The sequence below is a fragment of the Numida meleagris genome, chromosome 1 (genome assembly GCF_002078875.1).
Source record: "Numida meleagris isolate 19003 breed g44 Domestic line chromosome 1, NumMel1.0, whole genome shotgun sequence".
Classification (NCBI taxonomy): Eukaryota; Metazoa; Chordata; class Aves; order Galliformes; family Numididae; genus Numida; species Numida meleagris.
Window position 1 is genome coordinate 111,559,563 of NC_034409.1, and position 26,847 is coordinate 111,586,409.

Consider the following 26,847-nt stretch of genomic DNA (forward strand, 5'->3'; position numbering starts at 1 on the left):
AGTGGACAGAGCTCGATTTACAGCATGATTGGCCAGTAGCCCACGTGAGCTTCTGGAACAGTCTAGTAAAAGATAAGAAATACTATATAGTTCTGTAACTTTTAACAATAAACGCCGTTTTGCTGCTCATCATGTTGATGTCTGCGTGCAGTGACTGGCCAGGACCGGGTTTTGGTTCTCTGCGTGCAAGGGTAATACGAGAGGGGTTGCCGGAGTTCGGTAACAATCATTTCCCTCTACTGTGTCAATTGCACCACTCAGCTTGGTGTCGTCTGCAAACTTGCTGAGGGTGCTCTCAATCCCACTGTCCATGTTACCTACAAAGATGTTAAATAACACTGGTCCCAGCACCAATCCCTGGGGAACCCCAACCATCAGTGGTCTCCACTTGGACACTGTGCCATTGACTGCAACTCTCTGAGTGTGACCATCCAGCCAATTCCTTATCCAGCACTAGTCCATCCATCAGATCCATTTTTCTCCAATTTGGCGACCAGGATGTCATGCAGGACAGTGTCAAATGCTTTGCAGAAGTCCAGGTAGATGACATCAGTTGCTCTACCTTTATCCACAGATGGTGTAACTCCATCATAAAAGGCCACCAAGTTTGTCAGGCATGTCTTACCCTCAGTGAAGCCATATTGGTTACCACCCATCGCCTCATCTTTATTTACCATGTGCCTTAGTAGGGCTTTCAGGAGGATCTGCTCCATGATCTTGCCAGGTACAGAGGTGAGTCTGACTGGCCTGTAGTTCCCTGGATCTTCTTTATTTCTCTTCTTGAAAATGGGGGTTATGTTTCCCCTTTTCCAGTCAGTGGGAACTTCACCAGGCTGCCATGACCTTTCAAATATGATGGATAGAGGCTTGGCAACTTCATCCACCAGTTCCCTCAGAACCCATGGATGGATCTCCTCGGGTCCCAAGGACTTGTGCACCTTCGTGTTCTTTAGATGGTCTTGAATCTCATCTTCACTTACAGCAGGCAGATCTACCTTCTCTAAGTTCTTACCATTGCTTTCTGCAACATGGGCGGTGTGGCTAGAGGCCTTGCCAGTGAAGAGTGAGGCAAAGAAGTCACTGAACACCTCAGCCTTCTCTGTATCTCTTGTCACCAGGTCTCCAGTATCCTTCCAGAGAGGGCCCACATCCTCCCTGACCTTCTTTTCCCTGACCATAAATTTCCTTGAAAAAATGTGAAAACTTTATGAACCATTTTCTACTGATTGAAATACTGCCACTGAGCTCTTCATGGCCTGTTTGACAGACTATTACAACAAATAGACTTCTTCATGATGAACTTACTTCTGTGTCTGAAAAAACATCACAAGAGCACCCATAAAGAATTTTTGCACATAGAATGTTAGCCTGAGAGCATATAGTTATCTGATGCTGAATTAATATTAGTGACTACAATGTAAGTGGACTTTAATGGCTGTAAAATTTGATTCAAGTCATCCTACAAGTGTAGGAAGGATGAAGTAGTTCTTTAAAATCTAATCTGTCAGTAATGACAAGTTTTTTTATGCCATTTTCTTTTGATCTTTATGTAAAACTGTCTACTCAATATAAATGATAGAAGGATGTGTTGATGTTGCTTCTAACACCTTTGACAGTAACTTTAGTTATAAAGGTGCCTAATTCTTTCAATGCTTGTTCTTGCAGTAAAAAATAACAAACAACACAACTGTTATTTCTTAGCACTGTTCAAAATACATGTCATTAATGTAAACTCTCTAGAGGACTTCAAGAGTCAGTTAACTTTCCTTTTGGGTAATAGCTTACACAAGTTAGTAATATCAAAAAGTATTCTAGAATAAATATATAAGCTATATATATAAGAATGCATGTATATAAGAATATATATATTATATATCTATAAGAATAAAGTATAAAATTCCCTTTATTTCAGTGGCTTTTTTTTCTCTCCTCTGTATATCCATTTCACATCTTTCCAATGTTAATGAAACAATGACATGAACGTTGGGAATGTAATAGATCTCTCAGTAAAATGAAATAATATAACAGAAAGCCTTTGGGATTTGTCTTGCTTTGTGCTGTATGTGTGATTCCCAGAGAATACATTCCATGCAACTTCATTGCCAAAGGCCCAATACACTCATCAGATTTCTTTAACTACCAGAAGAAAATCTGTATATCCCATAACACTTCTATTTTCGTCTGTCCTAATTTCGATCGATTTGGTTTCCACATTGCCTCCCAGCACTTCTGTAACAGACTTCACCTCAGACAAAGCATTCTTTGTAGCAGTGATGAATGATACAAAAAATTAGTAACTTTAGTTGTTGGCAGCCTTTGTTTGTCTTCTAGTTGTGAAATAATTTGATCAAGGATGTGATAAGGTCTTAGGTCTGACGTGTTTCTTGAGGTGGGTTAGTAGTCTTGACAAGTTTGCCTGGCTGGATTGTGTCTTGACTATGTAGCATTCTTGATAGCTCCAGGCTTCATCTGGACAGGCAAGCATTAATTGGGGTATATACTTTGTGAAACAGACAGGTATTTTATTTCAGTGTTGTAGAATGCTGGCACAAAATAGAAGTGATTGCAAGAACTAAATGAATTCCTAATAATTTAGGAATGTAGAAGGTATGGGTGAGAAAAAGAATGAGGGAAAGTAATGGGAGCATCTTTTGAAACATCTGTTAATCTTGAAACAGTATTGAAAACTGGTTTTCAGTAAAATCAGTGACTGTTACAGTCCCACTTTTAGCCTAGTGTCAGGGAACATTACCTTTTAATATTTAAGCATTTTTAAAAGCACCTTAGAAACAATTATTTTAATGAAATTTAGAACATACTGCTATCTAGCACTATGCGCTGAGATAGTAGAATTTCAGTATATTTGGTTAAATTCTGTACATCTTTTCACAACTTTGACTTGAAATGTCTACTGACATTTTAAAAGTTGTACATATTTAGTTATTCTGCACTGGCAAAATATATTTTCCCTGTAATTTTGAAGGATGGCTTTCTATTCCTATTCATCTCGAATAACCATATTGCAGTTTTGGAAAATAATATAAAAATCCATGACTGGTAAATTAATTTTAGAATTTTAATGCTAAAAACCTGCTCCATTTATGCTTTGTCTCTGTGCAAATAATGATTTGGCATATAAGGTGCCAGAAGATTATATCATTTAAAAATAGAATCCTTGCAGATGAGTTGATTTGAGCAAACTTTCTGCAGTACAAAAAAACCCTGCAATAATAACTTCAATTTCAGTTTCGTTGTGGGATTCTACAATTCTTATTTTTCGTAGTGGTGGTAAAAGAATGGAACATATGCTGTGTGGATTTGAAGAAATTTGTAGTTACTGAAAGCCAACAATTCTTCACTGAAATAATTGTAGTGATTACATGATAAATATTAGGGCAGCTTGCACAGCTTCACTGTTTCTTAATTATGCTGCGCATTGTCTTCCTAACAAAACGTATGCAAATAAAGCATCTCATTTTTTTTTACCAATTTAAAAGACTGACAACAGTATGTGGAATTAGGTTTTAATACAGTTTTTTTAAATGAAAGTTCTGTTCTACCTCAGTAATTTCTGTTACTTCTTACTTGTTTTTATTTTTTGGAAAATCTGGGTAGTGCTGAAGTATTTTGCTTCTTACATATCTAAACAAGATAATTCATTTATTCATTTTTTTGTGTGGTTTCAGTCAAATCTTTTACAGTGATCATAAGAAATGAAAGACATTTTATGGCCTATTAAACTCCTTTTACATTCTGCTTTTTAAATTAAATTTAATGGCATGATGGAGCCTGGGATTATACACTTTTCTAAAGGACTTAATAATATTAAATATCTTAAAAATTATGTTATTTATTTATGATTTGTTACTTTCTTCCTGATTGATATGAAATACTTGTTATTAAAGATGGTAATTATTGCAAAATATCTATATGTATTTGTGAAAGGGTATAATTTATACGTAAACTCTCGGAGGAAAAAGGGATTATTTTTCTGAAGATGATCTGGTAGAAAGCAGGGATAAACATCAAAGAGGGACTTTTTCTTTTCTGCTCTTATCCCTTAGGTCACCTGATGTATTTTCCAATGGTTATGGCTAGAAGTGTTAGAAAGATTTACAGGAAAGATTTAAAACACAATGTTGCTAGGTTAGATTTTTGACAATAAAATGCTCACAGATGATTGATAAAAATCATCAATGTTGTCTAGATTGCAGGTTCTTTAAATTGATCAACAGACTCCTTTCAATCTTCCTACTATCTACAAGAACTAAGGAAGTCTGCTTGTGTCCTTTCAGGTCAGGATGGGGAGAAGATGGGTAGTATGCACTCTGGTTTATTGGCACCCCCAATTCTCTGATAAAAAATTCATACACATTAAAGTATACTTTCATGTATGTCGGTTTCTCTGAACGTAATGCTTCGTGTTTCTTTCCGTGGAAACTACAAAAGCTACAAAGAGCACAATGACACTATTTGATAAAGAAAATTCTCAGGTACAAAACACTATTTTTCAACACACTCACCAACATTAGCTATACGTTTTCACCAGCAATGAACAAGTGCTTGCATGCTGCACTTGTAAATATCTGCACCAGTGTTTTCTTTTTGTTAGTGGTTAACGTTTTTTCAAATGTTACTTCAACAAGGCTTTCCACCTTTCTCTTTCTGGCTCATTTTTTTTTCTTGGTAGTTTGTTTCCCTGTTCCTTCTTATTGTTAGACATCTAACATCCATCTTGAATTGTGAATTTGTTGGGAAAGAGGAAGATTGTTGCCTTACAGATTTATTTATTTAGTTTTCTTCTTTTTACTTGGCATAGGAGTCCCAAATTTTATTAGCATTTGAACAAAGTCCTTATTTTTATTTTATTTATTTATTTTCATTCAGATCCTTAAACACTCTAGGAGAAACCTCTCTCTTTCCTGGATATTCTTTTGTATGTGCATACTGTTACTGTTTTTTTTGTAATGAATCTCTACTTACAGTACTCCTGTTATTGATAATATCAGTTTGGTCCCCTGTCTTCCAGTCCTCTTTTGCCCTTATTTCATCATAACTACCCATGATCACAGAACACTCTCCTGTTCCTCTCAGACTTCAGTCCTTGGTAAATTATATTTCTGCCTCTTCTCTTCCTGAATGGACTGCATGTCATTCCTTCATCTGACACTACTTGCTGATATATACTGTTTTCTAATGACAGAAATCTTTTCCCATTTCTGTTTTTCTTTGGCAATTTGATCTTTAATTTATAAGATGCAATTCATGCAACATATTGTCTAAAATCATTTGATTTTAAATATTTAGATAGAAATATTTTTCATTCTGATGGCACAGAATGCATGCAGAATTGCCTCACTGAGCATTTTAAAATACATTTCATTCATAATAGAACGTAATATTCTGTTTAAGTTCATTTGTCACAAGACTGAAGAATTATTTTAAAAAGAATATAGAATCATAGAATAAGGAAAAGCCCAAATAAGTTATCATTGTATAGTTGGCAGTTTTTCCATGACTTTCAATAGCGTATTTTGATTGTCAGATTTTCGTAGATAATGACTACTTGAAAAATATAGCTTTATTTTCTGCCTGTCCTGTCCTTGTTATGTCATACTTTTCTGAAAACTATTATATTAATATAAATACCTCATAGAAGGCAAGCCCTTGCGAAGACAAGATAAACTTTTCCCTACAGAAAATATAAACCAAATATTTTGACTTAAAAAAAAAAAGTTACTCTGAGGATTAAAAAAAAAAAAAAAAAAAGGTCCATGCATTTAATGCTTTTACTGTTGCAGTGGAGATCTTCGTAGAATTCAGGTCTTCCATTTCAATACTTGCCAGTCTAGCTGTTACCATTAATGAAATATAATCTGGTCAAAAGAAATTCAAGTGTTTTTGACTTAAACCATGATTTTGGTCAAAATTCACCTAAACAACACAAAAAGAGCTCTGTTTTTTACTGTATTAAGAAATTATAGCATGCTACAGTACTGCTTCATATCCTGAAAATACTTTTTAAAGGACTCCATACCTGGAAAATCCTCATTTGTAGTCAGATGTTCAATGCAGAAATAGCAGTATAAATTTAAAACATTGTCACCAAAACCATGTTGCTCCAGTGGAAAAGGTAACAGAATAAGGGATGTAAGCAGAACCATTCATGCAATCCATTTGCCGTTTTTCTGCACAACCAGTAATTAGACCAGATTATCATTAACTGCGGGTTGTCGTGCTTCATACTTAAATTTCTGGTCCATGAGGAGCTGATCATAGCTGATCATAGAGTCTTTCTGTGGCAAAATTATAAGGGATAAAGAAATGAGAAACAATTAAAAATACTCAGTTTACTTTTCTGTAATCGTTCTAGTTTAAAAAATCTAAAATTTAGTGTAATAAAATTGCACCAGTAATTTAATTGTTTATATAATTGCTACAAATGTCATTGCATAAATGTAATTTACAAAATACAATGTCTAAAAGTATGGTTTAATATCACGTAAGGTGTAGCAATTGCTGTTAAAACAACACTCAGATTTTGCTTTGCACTATCAATTTAGATCACAAGTGTTAAAGTTCACTGTTACACTTCTAAAGAAAGCAAATGTAAAATATTTATGTCATTACTATGTAAATAATATTCAAGTAAGTCTGTGGTCCAACTGAGTTACTTTACTTGAGTTTACTTGGTATGATCTCAATATGCTACATGATGATGTATGTGATACTGTCTCTTATCATACGTATTCACTTCATGTGTATAAAGGGTAGGACTTACTGATAGCAAATTTTATATCCTATGCTACTTTTCAAAGCAAGTAAAATGGATAGTTTTATATATTACGTTCATACCATAGTAACTTGCCTTTGACTATTCATTCTTTTTGTGAATTCTCTTTACCAGGTATCTTCAGATCTTTCAGTGGTGAGTGGTGCACCAGTTCTTACTGTGGATCCAGATGACATAGTTCCTTACAGATTGAGTGTATCTCCATGGAGACGAGGAGTCTTTCAAGGTAAAATGTAGAACTCCAAAATCCCTGTGAATTAACAGACTGGTGATACTGATTTTTAATCTGGGTCATACTTAGTTGAGAAGATACTACTGCTGAAAACGTGGTTGAGTACTTCAAAAACGCCAACATATGTGGAACTGTATGCGTTTAATTGGTCCCATCGAAATAGTCAGATAGGTTCATATGTTTGAATTACCAACAAGTGCTCTTTCCAGAAAATGTTGAATAGCTGGAGTTCTCTAAGCACTACTAGAGCCAATGATTTAAAAGCAGAAACTAGAATTTGATTATTTGCTTTGATTAAAGTTCAATTTGTTGCCCACAGAGTGCAAGACCAAATACACAGAATGTAGTTTTCTAAAATTAATTGCAAAAAATTTACATCAGTCCATGTTTATACTGATACTTCCATGAAATAATCTTAAGATTCTTGCATGCTTTAACTAACATCAGTATGTCTTATTTAATATTTTGTCTTGAATATATTTTTAAATGGATATTTATTTTAATAATTCAGACAATCATTTTCAAATGCTAAGTAATATTTCTACAATCCTACTTTCTCATTCTTTACATCATAATATAAAAAGCACAATTATGAGAATGAGGCTGTACAATCATCCATGTAGAGTAGGAATTGTGGCTTTTAGCAGAGCAGTTCTATAATGTGTGAGGAAGGAAATTATGGAAACAAAAAATAAGAAACAAAAAATAACAGAATAGTGCTCGTGAAACCTAGATTTGGACCACTTCTTAAATGAAAGGATTTTAAATATTGGGCAAATGTCTTTATCAAAAATGCTCAGTGTATAATCTTGACTTTTTGGTTTGCTAACTGCAAATTCCTTCTGCTGACTTTTTAAAAAGTTGAGATTAATGACTGCTGTTTTCTCGACATCAAAAAATAATTGTCATTAAGAATGCCAACCTAGTTTATTATTTTGACTGTTTTAGTCTCTGATATGTAAAACGTAGATAATAATAGCATCTCAATATACAGATGATTTGTGAAAATATATAGGTATCTCTGAAAGCAATGTTTCCTATTTATTTCCATGGAAACTACAACAGATACGAAGAGCACAATAACACTATTTGATAGAGAAAATTACCAGATACAAAACACTGTTTTTCAACATAGTCACCACCATGAGCTATGCATTTTCACCAGCAATTAACTAGAGCCTGCATGCTGTGCTTGTACAAATCTGTACCAGAGGAAGCAACTTACTGTTGCTGCTGAAATGCAACACTGATTGCCTCACTGTGCTCACATCCACTGTGTGGTCTCCATCAATGTTCAGCAAGTGCTAATAAATGTCAATGGGTGCCATTTTTTTCTGCATGGAGGAATTCAGTGACACACCATTGCTTCATCCACGCTTCCATGTCAGACACAATGTGTCAGACTGCCACTCTGCTACCATCTGTCACATGACAACAAAATGTAATGGTGTTGGTGGGAAGGTTCAACCTCTGCTGCCCTACCACCACCATCTGCCTCAAACATTGCAGGCCAACATCATAGAACAAGAGGCATTACTGTCAGAAAAGCACTTGTAAATACTTGCACCAAAGCTTGGTGTAGTGCCACAGGAAAACTTCAGTAACTGCTTGCTTAGTCTGTAGCCCTGAGAAAAAAATCATTTTCTCTGAGTTGGAGTCAGCTTTCAGTTGAATTTTTGACCATCAAAACTGTTCACCAGGAAATACTGAGGGTACACCATACTTTAACATATGCCTTTTCTTTAGGCTTTAAACATTTAGGATTATTCTTTACTTATTGCTTAGTGAATCCACAATACTTTTATGAGTCCTGAAAGCTTCAGTGTAATAGATTCCAAGCGATCTATCATACAGCAGTTTAACAGCGGCTGTTAAAAGCCATGCCTTCAAAGAGAAGGAGATGGCACACTTGAACCGTCATCTCCTCTGTTCTGTCATTCCTAACTTGTGTCACAATGGTTTCCATTGTACTTGGAAGTATTACATATTCACAGAGAGAGAAAGAGAACAGTGTCTCTAACCTGACAGAAAAGTTAATAGCTCAAAAGCTGGGTAGTCACATGTACTCTTCTTTTCAGGGAACAGTTCATATATTTTCTGCTGTAAAATAACAATAGGAGGCTGAACAGAGACTGTGAAAGAGATAGGGTCCAGTTACCTGCCATTCAACCCCTGGCTCAATGGTTGCTTTAATCACTACCTGGAAAAATCTCATTCATTTTTCCCCTGGAGCACAGACATTTTCAGTTACATCATAGAAATTTGTAAATGTACTCTAATCATTCAGCTGTTGTATGGGGGCGGGGAAGAAAGGCCACTTTTGTGGATTTGAAAGGCATAAGCTGATTTTGCTGTCCAATGTTATGTGTAACATAAGCTACCAAATATCCTATATAAGGCAACAACAACTAGGAAATGCTTACGAGCTTGGGGATTCAAGTGGAATGGAAGTCAATCTGCTTCAAATTGTGTAAGTATGAGAGGTCATATTTGTTCCCCAAAGCAGAGTTTTCACCTTAATGGAAACTTATGGAAATGTCTGAACTGAGGAAAATAAGAATTTTTTACTCTTGTAAGAATTTTCAGTTGCCTATGTGAAGTGTGAGGATCACAGACTGGATGTGAATGATTCAATTGGTAATTAATTAGGATTCAGGAATCTTAGTACTTCCTAGCTACAAAATACTCCAGCTAACATTAAATACTCCAAAATAAAGGTATTCTTTTTCAGTTCGGTTTGGAATTTGTTTGGAGGGAAGTATGTTGAATGTTGAGGATAAAAACAGGGCTCAAAAGATATCTATGGAAAGAGTGAAATTTACCCCATGAGGAAAAAAGAACAGCTATTTAGATATTTAGTTGAAGAATTTGCCATAGAACTGTTGAATGATTTCAAGTTTAGAACTCTCCAAATTGTATGTGTAAAACTTTGTAACCGTGGTATTCTTTGATGATGTTTTTGTCATAATTTGAAGAATTCTCTTAAAGGAGCATTTGCCATAGAAATTGTACTGAGCAAATGGTTTTTCTCTTTCCTTTCTATTCAAAGTGTTTTTCATTACAAAATTATGCAGCAGCACAATTATACTTATTTTGCTCCCCTTTTTGCTCTCTTAAGATTGCTAAGCAAAAAATGGGCCTACTTCTGTTCAAAAGTCCATTTGAAGGATTTCAATGGAGTTAATATTTTATGCTACAGCTAGTTTGTAGCTATGTTATAGATTTTTAACATAGGAATAATGACTAATAAACATCTCCTGCAATGTTCTTGCACCAAATAAAATTGTTTAGCAATCTGTTTCCTAGCTAATAGAGCAACTTTCTTTAGATCTGATAAAGCACCTTCTACATATCACTTTTTCTTTTATTAAATTTTTTTTTTCTTTCCACAGAATATTCAGAAGAGACCAAAGCTCATAGTACTTTATTGTTTTTTGTGCAAAAAATACACAACTCTTGTCTGTATTCTTTTGTATGTAACAATTAACTAGCCTTTAGAAAGGAGCTTTCTAGTTTTATGAATCACCTTTCCTTTACTTTTGAAGTATGTGTCACTTGATTAAAAAAAAAAAAAATATATATATATATATATATAGTCAATTTCTTCCTATTTGATGGAATTCTCTGTGTTGGGAATTGTGTTATGTATGCTAAGTATTGTTCTTATAATACTCTTTAAAATTGTCAATTATGATATTTTGGCAAGTTTCCTTGTGATATGTGACAGAGAAGTCGGAACTAGAAGTAAGTCTCTAGAAGGAAGGAAAAAAACACACTGAGTTCTGCAATGCATGAGGAAAGTGTCACATATCATTTGCTTTGCAGCATCAATGAGACATAAATATACAGGATATTGCTTTATTGAAGAAGTGTAAGCTACAGTAGGTTTTGTAGGATGACAGTGTGGGCAGAGGCATAGACTGCCAAAAGACTAAATATTCATGAATCAAAGCAAGAAGCTTATGTAATATATAAGCCAAGCTCATAAAAAACCTTATTAAAAAGGTAAATATGCTGACTTGTTATTTTAAATCTATAATTTTTGTTGCAATGTTGCAGTGTTTCTGCACCTTTCCAGTCTGTTTCTTAGTAGTTGATAGATGGCTAAGGATTTTTTTGCATTTAACATCTCTTTTTCCTAGCCTGCAAACTTCTTTTGATTAGAATTTATTGTAGCCCCTACTTTGAATACACTCCTACATTTATGTAGCATCAGCTATTTTAATCTCCTGTGTAATAGTGATCATTGCATTGCACCACTCATTTCTGAACCAGGAGAGCATTTTGCTTAGTACAATATAGTACATCTTTGGAAAACAATCAGTCTTAAAGACGAAAGTCATACAGAGCATGTTACTGATAAGTACTTCCTATACAGGATTTAATATTAATATTTTTTTTGTTATTTGGAGTTTTCATCAGCAGTTATTTTCTTTTTTTTTCCCAATAGAAAATTAAAATACCTCTGAGCCAGTAATAGATACTTTCACATCTATGAAAGTGATGGACAATTTATGAATATTGTAAAGTTAGCAGATAAACACAGTTTGAAAATGCATGCCATCTACAGTGAAACTGGTTATTTTTTATTTAAATACTTGGACAGATATAATCGAGAACCCTGCAGAAATCTGAATACTTTACATCAATCTAGTTACCTTTATTGATCAAGACTTTATCCTCAATTTTATTAATTGTATTTGTTTGAGATCTGTTTTCTGCAAGGAAATAAAGCCAAGTGTCGGCAATTACAGCACAGTTCCGCACTGATTTTTCAGTTATGCCATTGCTGGATTATTAGCACAGTGGTTGAGCAATTCAAGTGCTTTGCAGTTACTATACTTCTACTGCTTTCTGAAATATTCTTGAGCGTTAGCAATTTACAGTTCTGGAAACTCTCAAACATTCCAAGATTTGCCAGAAATAGTTATTCAGAATTCTTCAGTCAATGATCTCAGTGCTTTTGACTTCATGATTAGTGTGAAGCTAATAAATAGGTTTTATTTGTTTTACTGTACCCCTACCTAGGGATGAAATAAAAACTTCTAAGCCTTGAACACTTGTTCTCTGTCCCTCTCTCTCAAACACACACATGCACAATATAATATTCTGAAATACATGCAGTTGGTGAAGAAAACCCTCCATTGTGAATGGAAGAAAGGACTATAAGAATGAAATTGGTTATATTTTAGAACGAAGTGAAAAAAAAATTCTCTACTGTAAGAAGGTTTTAGGATGTATGAATTTAGTGCATTTCAGCACATACTCAAATATTTTAATCAAGTTTAAATCTATAGTATGGCTTCTTTTTGCTCATTTCTATATAGTTATTGACATCTCAAGTATATTAATCTTTAGGATCATAATTAAAATTAATGATAAAATTAATATTTTTCTTGCACTTTTTTACCTTTTAATATTGTGCTACTTTAGACCAAAATTGTACTAGGTTTATTTATTAAGAGGTGAAATAGGTTAACTTATCAGTATTTTTCATATTCAATAGTTTCTTAAAATATTCTTTTTTTTTTCTTCATTTTTTTTTTCCATTGGGATAGCATAGATTTTATTAACAAAGGAAAAAAATCTGGAAATTTAATATTTAATTGAAAATTGCTTAGTTTTTTGCTCTGCATTTAAGTACATACTCGTTCTTCTCTCTCCTCCTTCTTCTCCTCCTCATACTCCTCCTCTTCTCTCTCCTCTCTCTTTTCTCTTTTTTTGTCTCTATCCTTTCTCTTTTCTTCTTTCTTCACTTCTCTCCTCCTCTATGTTCCTCCCTTCTTGCATACTATTTAAAAAAAAATGTAACTGAGGCTATTTTATAAAAAAATGATCTCCTGAAATGCAGTGAAACATGGAAGGATTTTTATGATGAATGCAGCCTTCTGCAGAAGTGTTTTGAGTAAGAGAAATGTCAAGGATTGTAAATGAGCCTGATGTAAGCTGGTATACATACAGGAATCTTGATCAGTTGCTGATGGTATAGTCATAGGGGATTTCTGAGCCAGATGTTGTGACTGGTGAGGTGCTATCTCTCCTCCTCTCTGCTATCCCCTTTCTCAGGTCCCATGTAAACCTTGCTTGGCTTCGTCTGGGACTTCTGCTCTTCCTTTTGACTTCTTTCACCGTCATCTGAAGCTTAGGATTCATGTCAGTGCCTTCCTTTTATATGTACCTGCAGACAGGTAACATAAACTCAGCTACTGTTTCTGCTCCTCTAATGTGCCAAATGCCAAATACTTTTTGTAAACATATTCTGCAACTCCTCTGTGCTTATATACTATGGTGAGGAGGAGTACGTTATAGAAACTCAGCTCAGAAAGAGCATGAAAATGCAACAGCTCCCTGATTCAACTTCAGATATTCCTTCACATCATTCATTACCTCCCATCTACCCCACTCACAGCTCGAAAGAGGAAAAAATACCATTAAATTCTTAAATATTCTTAAATCAGATTTTTCTGAGACTCGTGTAAAATTATATCAATTCTCCTTTTCAAATTAAAAGAGCTTTTCTATGAATAATTTTCCCAAACTTTTAATAAGATGCAGTTACATAAATTCCCTTTGAGAGACCCCTTCACATAAATTCTAAGGATCTTGAATGGGAAAATTTCTCACTGTATAATATCAAAATAATCACCTCCTAGGATTAGTTTTTCATCATACATATGAAGCAAGAATTAAACCTGTGAGACCTATTTACTTCAGCTTTGAAACTCTGCAGAATGTACTGAAATACTGAGGGACATACATTTAGATAAGATAGCAATGATATCCAGCATTTCCAAGCAGCTGCGTGGATTTTAAGTTATGTGTCAGAAGCATACAATACAAGAAACAAAACCTGCTTATTTAAAGCTGGTATTTCAACGCTTCCCAAATGACATTAGTATTGTTTAAAGGAACTGAGCAAATACTGGATTTTATATTACGTTTTCTACTATCAAATATTAATCTATATTTTTAACAGAAGACGTATTTCACTGTGATTTAAAAATCTTGGCTTTATAATCTCTGAGTATTTTTTCTTCCATAAATACTTGATTTTACCTTACAAATGGTACAGTAGTGTATGATAGAAATATTTTACATTTATTATTTTACTGCCTACTGTACTCTGAAAAAAATATCCAACTCAGAAATAAATTTCTGCATAGAAATTTACACTGGAAAGAAAGGTACTATTGTTGTCTGCCATATTTGATCATCTTAGAAAAGCGTGTTTGTCTGTAGTTCTTATTATTTCAGGTAAGTAGAAAAACCCTGGAGGGAGAAAAATGGTTAATTTCCTTGGACTCACTCAAGGCATGTTCCTTATTACCATAAATTATAATTGGATGGCTGACACCTGGAGTAGAAGTTTTACTTCAGTTTTTATTAGTTCTGAACTGAAGAAATACTCATAGGTGTCTGGCATTCTATTTTATAAAGCTAATGCCCCAGCTAATATGACATCTGTTATTTATTTGTTTTAGGTGTAATTTCATTTGTTGCTGAAGATGAAGACCAACAGCAGTCACAACGTAACAGCTCGCTGGAGAAGACAGATGGTGAACAGGCATTTCAGAAATGTTCAACAAAGACACCACAAACTGTTGGTGCAGCAAACGCAGGTATTGTTGTTCTGGATGAGTTAATCCAGTTGTGTGAACTTTTTTATTTTTTTTAATGCCAGGCCACATACCTGTAAAAACTCTCAAGTCAAATGCTTATTCCTAACAAGATTTCTCCTTTGTTGCTTTTTTTGACATATTTTAATGAAATTTTAAGCTGATCTTCTGTTTTTTTTTTTACTTTATTTTTTTGTAAAATGGGAAATCTTTGTTAAATAATTTCTTTTAAAAGTGTCCAATAATATTAATAGTACTAATGTCAAAGCAAGCAGTTGCTGAAATTCACACCATTCCATTCCTTTTGTGGAGTAAGGTTTCTTTTAAGTTCTAGTTGTAGGTGCTTGTTTGGTCATTTACATTAAAATCTAGAGGAGAATATTCTAAAATATCTGGTTGCTTTCAAATTGTGATCTCAGAATTTGTTATGATCAGTTTCTGGATTTTAGGTGTTTCAGAGGAATGTAAAGTTGCAATTACAAGCACACATCAAATAAACAGTGTTTTTTGTTTATTTTTAAGTGAATATCTTGTTTTTCTAATTTACTTTTTTATGGAAGCTTTAGTTGTAGAACTAATGATTACATTAGAAAAGTGTATTGTCACAAGGAAAGCTGTCATGTCTCTTGTGAGATATTTGGGCCTTGCAAAGTTAGGAATCATAAATGAAAAACTAGTAGAAGTGGTGATTGAAAGTAACAGAAAGAAAAGTTTGAGTGGATTTCTCAATATGGTGTGAACCACTGATGGTGTAAATTGAGGGTGTTCTTCCTAGGTAGAAAAACCAATGCAAATTCACAGTTTTTTTGTTATTGTTACTGATGAGCTATTTGCTGAGCTTGGTTTGTCACTAATTGTGTGTGATTGGATGATGCAATTGGAATATATTTCCTTAATATGTGGTGAGTAATCAGGCTGACAGCATGCTGAGGGGAACCAGGTATTCTGTTCCAAATAAGGACCCTTTTTTACTGCACAGTAAACTACATGGTAAAGTCAAAAGAGAGCGCTAGGTCCCATAGGTACTTGGGGTAATCTGCACAGTTTATTCATTTGTGGCTGTATCAAATTACTTCATCTTTCAATTTTCATCTTTTGTTATCATTGTGCTATCATGTATAGTTATATCTTTGTCTTACGTATGTGTTTCTAGTAAATTGTACTATCCCAAGTTTCATGATTTTTAAGAATGTTCAGGACATCATTATGATTACTTTCTAATGTAGACTTAAAGGAGGACATTAAATGACTCTTCCCTGCAAAGGCGTTGTTTAATGACATAATTTTTTTCTTCAGAACAAAGAAAACATCTTTACAATATCCGCATCCTAGGAACAGCAAGCTTCCATCTCACCATTAAGTCAACTGACTGCTTCTAGTTTTTTCACAAAACATAGTCTTCCATCACGGTCATTCATTTGTATTAGATGTCTATGACTTTTACATGAGGGGAAAATCTCCACTGAAAATGGCTAAATAGAGATGTAAGGCAAGAAAGTGTCCTCTAATGCATATAATGATAGCAGTCATTTTCTGAATGTTCTTCAAAGAGGAACTAACAGTGGCTTGAATTTATCCTGAGCAGTTTTCTTTTCTTCCAGTATTGTTACAGCAGTTTTTGTTACATCTCATCAGAGTAGAATGACCAATAGATATTTTCAAGGTGCAGTTCACTGTTAAATATAGGGTTACTTAATTGCAAAATGCATGCCGGTAGTAGAATGAAAACAATTTGCAGGGATGGCTTGCATTTGACCAGAGGCATCCCATGCTGAGGGATTGCAAGTGAAAGCTGAGAAACCCCTCACTACTGTTACTGTTCCACGATAACAGAAAACAGCAGACTTCCCATGTTGGGAAAAATAGCATCCAGACTGGAATCTGTAGAAGCCAAAACAAGTGTGAGGTTGTCTATAGCTGAATAAAGTTGTAAAACAACTCTAACGATAGCACATGTAAACCAAACATTTTTGTCTTGCTGTCGCTCAGTAAAAAATATTCCTTTTAAACATGCCAACAAATAATGTTTCCTTGTTATACATAGCTAAACATACAATATCATCTTCAGGTTCTCACACACATGTATTGTATAAATTTATATATATATATATATATATATATATATATATATTTAGCTTTTCCTTTTTTTAAAATTACATTTTAGGTATGATTGCAGAAGAGGTAGATAATTTCTAGAATAGTTGTCATATTTTTTTCATCATTCATACCAACATTGCTTCATTATACTCTTCCAAAAATCTGATAATTTTTTTCATTATTTTTTTCTCCTTCAGATGCAGTTTAAAAAAAAAAAAGCACATTTAGTGCTTGCATTGGAAACCACTGATGCAAAAATCTTATTTTTGTTGTTAAAGAACACCATCAAAATTTCTGCAGCACAGAGGTAGTGACAGGGGCTTGCCCCATTGTTCACTGCTAGGTGTTTTCAGTTTTGTTCAAAGTGCATTTCTGTCTTTCAAGAGAAGAGCTCTGATTTTTTTTCTTTCCTGTTTTTTAATTCATGGGATTCAAAACTAAACTGAGGCCAAGTGGTTGCTAAGACTGAAAGTAGGATGCAGCTCATCTTTTGTGTAAGACATCTCTTTTGTTATTCCTGTGTAGTAAAGTGATAAAATTATAAATAAAAACTGGTCATTATTAATCTGGTTCAGAGCCTGATCAAATGCTGTGGCAACTCATTCACTTGTCAAAATTTCCTCTCAAAGTAAAGGACATTTTTCTGTTCTGGAACAGAGTCCATAAAAGGTTCTTAAAGATAATTGCCCTGAGACGATTGCTCTTTTGTTGTGCTCTTTGTTGTACTGCATGTGAGCAATGGGGAGGATGCTTGGCTGTTTTTGCTAGAGTCGCTGAGCCGTCGCTCAGGAGTTTGATCCAGCAGCTCCCCTGAAGAAGAGTTGAGATTTTTAAGATGCTGCAATAACAAAGATTTGCTCTGCAGCTGCAAATCCTCCAGAATCTCTGTCTCTCTCTCCAACATTAAGTCTTGCCACAGAGCTGGTACTTGAGCAACAGCTTTTATTGTTCCTGCCATTGGTGATGTCTCAGAGCTGAGATCTACAGATGACGAATGTTTGTGCAACATGACGATTTTTCATATGCTCTTGTCTTTTTCTTCTGGCTACTCTAAGCATTATCTTTATGAGAAGATTATACTTCCTATTGCATTTTTCTTATGAAATATGTTTACGTGTTTGTGCCATTCCAAGTTTTTGAATTTCCTTTTATAAAGAACATACAAATTCAAAAGATGTACTATTTGCAAATTTGACTGTGGTTTTTTTTATCATGGCTTAGTGGTTAGGTCAGATGTCAATTTTGGGAAAGCCTGTTTTCATTATATTTTTACAGCTAATTTATCTCTCAACCAAGTTTTCAATGACAGGCAACATTTTGTAGTCTAAGTCATTGTGTTTCCCGTTGTCTTCACAAACAACTGCTTCCAAGCAGGTTAATTGAGAAACCAGCGCGTTGGAAAGGTAATGACATTTACATGTGTGATTCTCCCATCCCTTCAGACTTGAAATCAGTCCCTGAGAAATGAACATTGGTGGCAGCACAGTGAGGGTATTCATGTAAGGAAGATAATGAAAAAAATTCTTTGTTCTTCTAGACACAGTAGAAGGGGATTAGGAGGAAAATTGTCAGTTTGGTGACAGTTTAAAATAAGGGCTTTGTATTGCTTCATGTGGAATTTTTAAAAAATATTGTAAGAACCGAGTGCTGATAAATGTTAGGAGTTAATCTGCATTAATAGAGTAATATGCTTAATATACATTTATGGGTATAATTACTATATCTTGGATGCTTACCTATTTGTGGTATTAATACTGTTCCATTGTAAAAAACAGGAATGCCTTAAAAATCATCTTGTGACCTACCTTCTTAGTTTTGATTGTGTAGTTAAGCTATTTTCAGTCAAATCTGCATTCTGTAAGTATGAGTGCTGCTGAAAACTTAATGCCTCCCATTTTATTTTGTCAAACTATGACATCAGAGGTGGATGTTGGTGTTATGGCAGTAGAGGTTGAACCTTCCTGCAAATATTCCATTCCATTTTGTTGCCGTGACAGATGGCAGCAGAGGGTCACTCTGACAAAATGGCATCTGATGTGGAAGTGTGCATGAAGCATAAGTGTGTCATTGAACTCCTCCATGTGGGAAAAATGGAACCCACTGGCATTCATCAGTCCTTCCTGAATGTTTATGGAGACCAGCCAGTGGATGTGAGCACAGTGAGGTGGTTGGTGCTGCATTTCAGCAATGATACCATCATAGCAGCTGTGAAACAGTGGGTTACCTCTGCTAGTGCAGATTGTTATGAGCGCGGCATGCAGGCTGTTGTTCATGGCTGGTAGAAATGCATAGCTAAAAGTGGTGACAATGTTGACAAGTAGTGTTGTGTAGTAGCTGAAAATTATCAAATAGTGTTATTGTGCTCTTTGTATCTGTTGTAGTTTCCATGGAGATAAATAGGAGGTATTACTTTTGGAGCAAATGATGCATATTTTTCTCCTCCTTCAGATTAGTTTAAGTCTCTGTCTTCAAGGAAAAAAAAGTCTGGAGACATCTTGAAGGAAAAAATCCCTGTCTAAACTGTATGCATATTTGAAAATGTGAACTACCAGCCGGGGGGGGTTTAAAATATTGTTTTACTATCTTTTTAGCATTTGCATTTGTATTTATGCTAGTGCATACCAAATTTTGGGGATGGTTCTGCATGTGGAAAACATTAAGGATTAATCTTTTTTATCCTTTTTTCCTTTGTCAAAAAAGAATGTTCAATTATTGTTAGCTTTCTCAGTAGGTACTCTTTTTGCAGTACTGCAGTCTGTGAAGTGTTATGCATTTTCCTGTGCCCTTTTTAATCTCAAAACAGCTTGATTCCACTAACAAACTTATATGTTGTTTTGAAACAATTCTGAAGTAGCATTGCTTCAAGGGCCTATGCCCCGCATGGAATTTTGTGGGGCATGGTATGCATGTAATTAAAAATCTGTGCAAAGGAAACATGATAGCCTATTGAAAATTAGTAACCAAAGCAGTCTGTAATTGCTCACAGTGCCAGGCTGCTTGTGAATTTTAGGTTGCATCATCCTTCATGTAGCATGTGTTTTAATATTGCCATGGTACCCGAACCATATGTAAGTCAGTTCATTTGTAAACCTGTACATCTGTATATTTTTGGGTATCATAGCAAGCAGGATTGTATTTCATAGAATCATAGAATCATAGAATTAGCTAGGTTGGAAAAGACCTACAAGATCATCCAGTCCAACCATCCACCTACCACCAATAACCGCACCAGACCATAGCGTCTCTCAACGCTATATCTAAATGTTTCTTGAACACGTCCAGGGACGGTGACTCAACCACCTCCCTGGGCAGCCCATTCCAGCACCTGACCACTCTTTCAGAAAAGTAGTATTTCCTAAAGTCCAGCCTAAATCTCCCCTGGTGCAACTTGAGTCCATTCCCCTTCGTCCTGTCACTAGTTACAAGAGAGAAGAGGCTGACCCCCAGCTCACTACTATTTGCCTATAAACAGACTGAATTTTTATCTAATTAAAAATGTATTTTGCTTCTTCAGATCGGCCGTAGCTGTAATAACAAATTAACTAGAAGGTGTATTACCGAAACACATGGTCTGGCAGATATCATATGTATGTATAGAGAATTTTGTCTTCTAGTAGCCAATTTAGTATGAATATTCTGAAAAAAAAATCCTTTGCAAAAGGAGTGGGTGTAGTTGTCATGGTTACTTGGTTAGATGTGCTCTGGACCTCTGAAGTTCACCTATGATGTGACAGGCGTGACTTACACCTTGCTGAATTGAAACAGCGCAGCATAACAACACTGGAATTTCTTCTCCTCTTAATCCACTTTTCAGCAATGGGACTAACATGATAGATCTAAGCGCAAACCCTTTCCTAGATGTCTGTGACAGAACACATCGAGTGATATATAAAATAACCTTTTTGAAACAAAATAGTAAATAAGCTAGCAACAGAGCAGTAGTTTGTTTGCAACCTGTGCCCTTGCTAATAGGTTTGAGTGCTTGAGATGCTCTTTACCTGCACCATCATTTTGTCTTTCCTACTTTGTCATGCTTGCAAACAATTCTAATTTTACCCCTTAGCACATAATGATTCATAAGTACACAGTGAGAACACCATCGTGAAACAGGGGTATAAGTGTGTTTGGGGCAGAAAATAATGAGGTGAGGAGAAGACAAAGGGAAGGTCCCTGCCAGTCTCCCCTATTCATGCTGTTTCAATTGTGATGAGCTGTGAAAGTATGCAGTGAGCCAGAAAACATGAAAAAGTCAAACTTTACACCCTAGTAGTTGAGTCATTTCATAAAGTGAAGTTCAATTTCAAATGTTTGATTTATTAAAGTCTTGCAGTTCTTTTCCTATCTGAATAACTACTTGAATGTATTACGTGAATCTAAGCATTACAGATACATTGCAATTACAGTAACATCAATGAGATTGTCTAAAAGGAATTACATAGCATAATCTATTGCTTAAGGATGAGAGCATTTTCCTATAAGGTGTATGTTCAGTCCCTCAGACAGAGGAAGGAATTAACTATAGATTCTTAGGACCTAAGAGGGCGGTCCAGCAGTTAGCCTACTCTATAAATAGATCCATAAATCAGAGCAAATGTTTTATATATATTTATAGGTGTAGCTACATATATCTATTATTATATTAATATACTTGAATATATGATTTAGTAACATTACAGGTATATTTATATTATTATAAAACATATATGTATTATTATACTATATTATGTTATGTTGTTGTTGCATGTTTCTGAAAATGAAACAGTTCAGAGACATTAATTAAAATAATAGATTGAGTCAAAATTATGTTCTTAAGATAACTGGAATCATATTAGTTTTCAGCCAGTGGAAATAAACCACATTTCTCAGTCCAGTCTAATTTATTTTTTCACTTCCTGATCAGACTTCTCCATATATTATTTTTATAGTCCTATTATAAGTAGGACTATACTTTCATAAGTAGACAATTTTGTACCATATACTACTGCCATTGTCTGCCTTTGAAGCTGAAACTGGTTAGTTACTAAGGACTATATTTGCGATAAGGTAATTCTGGCTGCATAAGTCATTTTCTATTAGTAAAAACCTGTAAGTTCACCTCTTTTTTTTTTCTTTTTGTAGAATAATTTCTCTCATATCTCAGACCCTCTTATCCATTCCGTAGACTACCACTGGAATTTGCTATGGACTTTTATTTCTGTAGCAGCTGCAAAATAATGGTCCGTATAGAATTCTGTTTTTTAATTTTTCCCAAGCACTGGGTGTTCCTACAGTCTCTTACATTTGGTTATGAGACAGGTTTACCTAAGTAATCAGAAAAAGACAACTCTGACATTTTTACTGAGTAGGCAATTGATGTTTCTTGTCCATTCAGTGTTTCATTTGTTTTGGTGTCTAGTGTCTCTTTTAAAATTTTTACTTTACTTCCTCTGTGGGCATAGCAGATCCCTAATTGTTCTTTACATATTTAAGAAATTGTGAATATTGAAGAACTATTGTTTCCCACTGCAGCAAAAGACAGATGGCTTTTTATGCATTGTCATCAGAGAGTGAGAGTATGTGTGTGTAAAAACCTTAGATTTGGATGCACTTTCAAGGCATTATTTATTTCTCTTTATTACATTTGGCACCGATTTTGAAATATAACTTTATTTGTGAAAGGGATTTTTTTCATTAAAGAGGAAAGAAATTGACAAAGTAACTTTGTTCTTTATGGTTTTTCCCTGTTTATCTTTTTGTAATGTAGCTCATGAGACGTTCCTACAGAAAATTTACATATTCAAAGGCCAGTGTTCCCTTTACCATCAAATATACATTTCAGAAAGAAAAAAAAAATTTCAGAATAGTGTATGTCTAGTGTGTGGTGTTTACCACAACACAGGGTAATACTGTCACTGATATCTAGAAGGAACAATTGTCAGAAAACTCTTAACTGTTACAGTCATAGGCTTAAGCATTCAGTTGCTGTGTGAAGTTGGCATTGTCATGGAGAGAGTTAAAATGAACTCTGAATCCCTTATGGCCTCTTCAAGGAGTATCACACCTTAGTCTTTGGCCTTTAACATCACTTGATTTCTATAAGAAGCTATAAATTTTCTCATTTTTAGTCCTTCACCTGTAGGTCCTTGCTGTTCACTGTAGTTTGATTCAGGGTCTTGTTCTCTCTCAGCGGGAATAGTCTTTCTGTTGAAAGGCCATATGCTATTTATTCATGGTCAAATAAATATTCTACTTTAAGAAAACAACCCATCACTAACATGTTGTTTTGCCACTTAGGACATAATGCATCTCTCAGAAAAGGCCTTTATATATTCTTCCTGGAGAACTTGCAGTACTTAAAGAGAACTGTATCATCTCTGAAAGGCTCCTTCATTTTCTGGTGCTCTTGGATTACATGCCATTTCCATTATTCTTAGTCAAAATAATAATGCAGGACTGCCAGGTTTTTTGGAACTAAGGAAAATCTGCACATGCTATTTCTTATGGAGGAAAGCTGTAAAAGGCTTGTTAGCCACATTGAAAGTGAGGAATTTATATTAATTTCCTCTAAAATGTTATAAATATTTGTAAGAAGGCTTCCTAATGTGATCCACTAAGTGAAGAATACATTTCAATAGCAAACAGGAGTTTTGTATGTCATTGTTAAGTTATAATTATTCTTGAATATGCATTTTATTTCATTTGTGAAGTTGAAATGATTCCAGATTTTCAAATCTGCTGCATATGTTATATCTGCTTGATATGTGGGAATGGTGAGGGGCTAGGATGTGTTAGGCACGAGTGGGATTTGCATACTGTTTAGTTGTTGGACATTGGTATACATATGCACAAGTGAATACATAACTTTTGGAGGTAATCACCTTTGTAAAATTTTAGTGGATCTTCACAGAGACAGTAAAAGACATGCTTCTATAACTAAGGTGACTCCTCTGAAATATGTTGTACCCTGCTCTAAATGATGTGCTACAGCTTCTCAGCAAAACAGCAAAAGACTATTAATGTAAAAAAAATGATGTATATTTTCTTAGGGTAGTTGTTACTGGATTATTTGGCCAGAAAATTCCAGAAAAAGCAACTGGCTCTGACAATTTTGAGTTGGAAGGTTAATTTGGAAAAGACGTGAGCAAATGTAAAATGGGGCAACAAGTAAGCTAAATTAATAAACTTAGACTTTCCCACTTGCTAACTCTTCTAATAAACCTCATTTGCTGCTAGTATTGCAAAAACTCCAGGCACCGTCTTTTTCATTTGTGATTCTTGCCCTTTGTACATTAGAGGAGATGAAAATGCAAACAACGTTGTAAAGTGTCAGATGAACAGCATCGATTCTGATAATTGTTCATTTAATATGCCTTAATGAAATCATAGAAATACAAACTTTCAAAAATAATTTGAATGCTTTTAGGGTATTAGAAAAGGATTGCAATAGGGCTATTTTTTTTTCCCAATTTTTACTTCCTTTCTGCTAAAAATAACTATTGAAATGTATTATTGCCATAGTTAAGTTTGCTGACATGCTCCTAGTTAGGTGTTCAAATCATGCAAAATCATAGGGTACACATATCAAGAAATGCGTTAAATTCTATGTTTGTTATCTGTATATGTCTGCTGGAGATTATGTAGCAATGATCTGGCAATAGGTAACTGAACTGTCAGATTCTGCAATCTGTCCAACTAGCAGTAACTTTGCTTTTCTGTGAGTTGAGAAAATACTTTCTGGTGTCATTACTTCTGTCTATTAAGTATCACATTTCAGTTCACATCCAAAATTTGAATCAATTTGCAATGGATGTTCCTTTATTCTTTACCTTGGAAGTATCTGTCAGACCTCACTTTAATGTTTACTGCATATTATTTGACACTCTATAGCAACCTTACAAGACCATAAATATTCTTTCACTTGACAAACATAGCATTTTTCTTTTCAGGCATGACTATTTTAGATTGATATTTTGAGACCTGAACACATGCTTGTTTATCTGTATGGAAACGTACTTTTGTATTCCTTTTCTGTTTTGCAATAAGCTATATTTATTTTCTTCCACTGAATTTTTGATCTACGTTTTTCCATGAAGACTAGGCACATCTGAGTCTCATACTTGTTTCAACTGATTTGCCTAAGTTTCCTTTTCGCTACTTACTACCAATGAATTTATAGGGAGATCATGCAACATTTTTTCTTTATTACTCCATATAATGTTTTCTACGTCGTGTAGTTTACTAAAAGCTGGTTTTTTAAGTGATAAATTGTGGATTGTCTTTCATATGATCTTTGCTTTTCTATATGCAGTTGAAGAGATAAACAGGTAAAAATGTGAGCAGGTTCTGTTCCTATGCCCTTTGTGTTTGGAATCTGTGTTTCAAATTAGACCATTCTGGTCTGATTTTAACTGAAGTGCCTTTCACTGTCTATTTCTAAGCAGTAACCAAAACAAAAATCCGAATGGTTTACATCCATACTGGGTTGCATAGGTACACTGGATACATACTAAGATGCTCTGAAATAGAGGAATTACATATTCAAAAATTACAATTATACCAGGACAAGAAAAGGGAATTGAATGAAGCTGTACTTCCTCAGGTGCCATGGAGGCTAGGTCCATGCCACGTTTAGAGAAAGTGTTTTTAATTAATAAATAATTCTTGGAGATCCAAAATGCATTTCCATGCTCAGTTAGGAAAATCGCCTGTTTTTTGTGTTTTTTTTTTTTACCCTTTTCAGTTTCCTTTTTTTCCCTCTTTAACTACTTTAAAAATCCCTGTTTTGAGGGAGATTTACAGACGCTGTTGTTGTTTGGTGGTTTTTGTTGGTTGATTGGTTATTTGTTTTTGGCAAATTAGAGACAATTATAAAAATATTATTGGAATTTCTGTTAAGATTTGTAGCTATACCTATATTATTTAGGAAGAATGCTTCGGCTTTCATAGTGCTTAAACTAATTATTGCTCAATGTTAGAAAGATTCATAGGATTGCTTTCACTGAACTCTCACTGTTTAACAGTTCCTTATTTGTCTACCAATTTATTGAGAAATTAATAAGAACAGCATTTATCAGTGTTACAATTTATGCTTCCTGTTGTAAAGAGGATAGGGAGATAAAGTTTAGCATCTGTGATTATGACAAATAATATCCATGAAATTAATGAAGGATTGGTTTTATTTAGTGTGGAAGTATGGAAACATAAAATTATTAAATTCAAAGATTAATGGAATTTGACTTCATTTCTTATTTTATTGTAAACATAAATTGTGAGCAGAAATCTACAGTGGTTTTGGTGTAGCATTATGACAATCTACCTACTTAATTGTTGTCAGGATTAATATAAATCTCTTTTATTTTTTTTAATGGATGCATAGAGAGTTAAACAGTTTTTCTAAAATGGATAAGGATTTTAGATGCTCAAAAGAGACATACCAAAGAGGTCAGAAAGTGGTCAGAAAATTGTACTCAGTAATGTCTTCTTCAGAGACCAGACGGTTGTCACCATAGAGTAATCTTCATGTGTTTGTATTTGCGTTGTCTTTTCATTTTAAATTAGGAGGCAATATGAAATGTCTAGTATGTGGCGGAGCTTGTAAAGGAAAGTTACCCAAATCACAGTAAATGTGATTACAAGGTTCCTATCAAGGTAAAAGGGTGATATTAAGTAAGAGAATGTATGGATACTTGTCAGATCTAATCCCTTTGCATTTTCTTAGCTGTATCTGTAGGAAACATAATGGTAATACTATATTAGGATTGATAAAACATCACTGGTTAATTTTATACTTTTGCCATGCCACTAGTATTATGGAAAAAAATGTTTTTATTGGTAAATACAGAATGAGTGCAATGAATGGTGGTCAGAAATTCATTGGTAGGGCATGAGTATAGTTACTGTAATCCCAGTTTAAAGTTTCATCACTTAAAGAAAAAAACATTCATTTGGATTTAGCATGGATTTTGAAGGAATCTACATATCATTAGCTGAAGCACGATAGTGAATTTACAAGTGAATCCTGTCAAGAAGGGAGCTCTTTTCTCACTGTAGTCTCTTGTAGATTTGTATAGTAAAATAAAAGTTAACTCACAGTTAAAGGTTTAATTAGAAATTCATACATAGTCCAGGAA

The 26,847-nt window shown here is 34.4% G+C and overlaps 1 protein-coding gene across 8 annotated transcripts in view; it reads left to right on the top strand.

Annotated features, from left to right (window-relative positions):
* Positions 1-26,847, top strand: part of CFAP47 (cilia and flagella associated protein 47) — a 280,469-nt gene that overhangs the window by 144,768 nt on the left and 108,854 nt on the right. For all 8 annotated transcript variants that reach the window (XR_002442056.1, XR_002442057.1, XM_021408018.1 and 5 more), the window contains 2 exons: positions 6,908-7,019; positions 14,507-14,644. Coding sequence is in view for 6 of the 8 variants with exons in the window: in XM_021408018.1 (XP_021263693.1) it covers positions 6,908-7,019; positions 14,507-14,644 (250 nt within the window). In the remaining 2 variants the exon portion in view is untranslated. The remainder of the gene's footprint in view (positions 1-6,907; positions 7,020-14,506; positions 14,645-26,847) is intronic.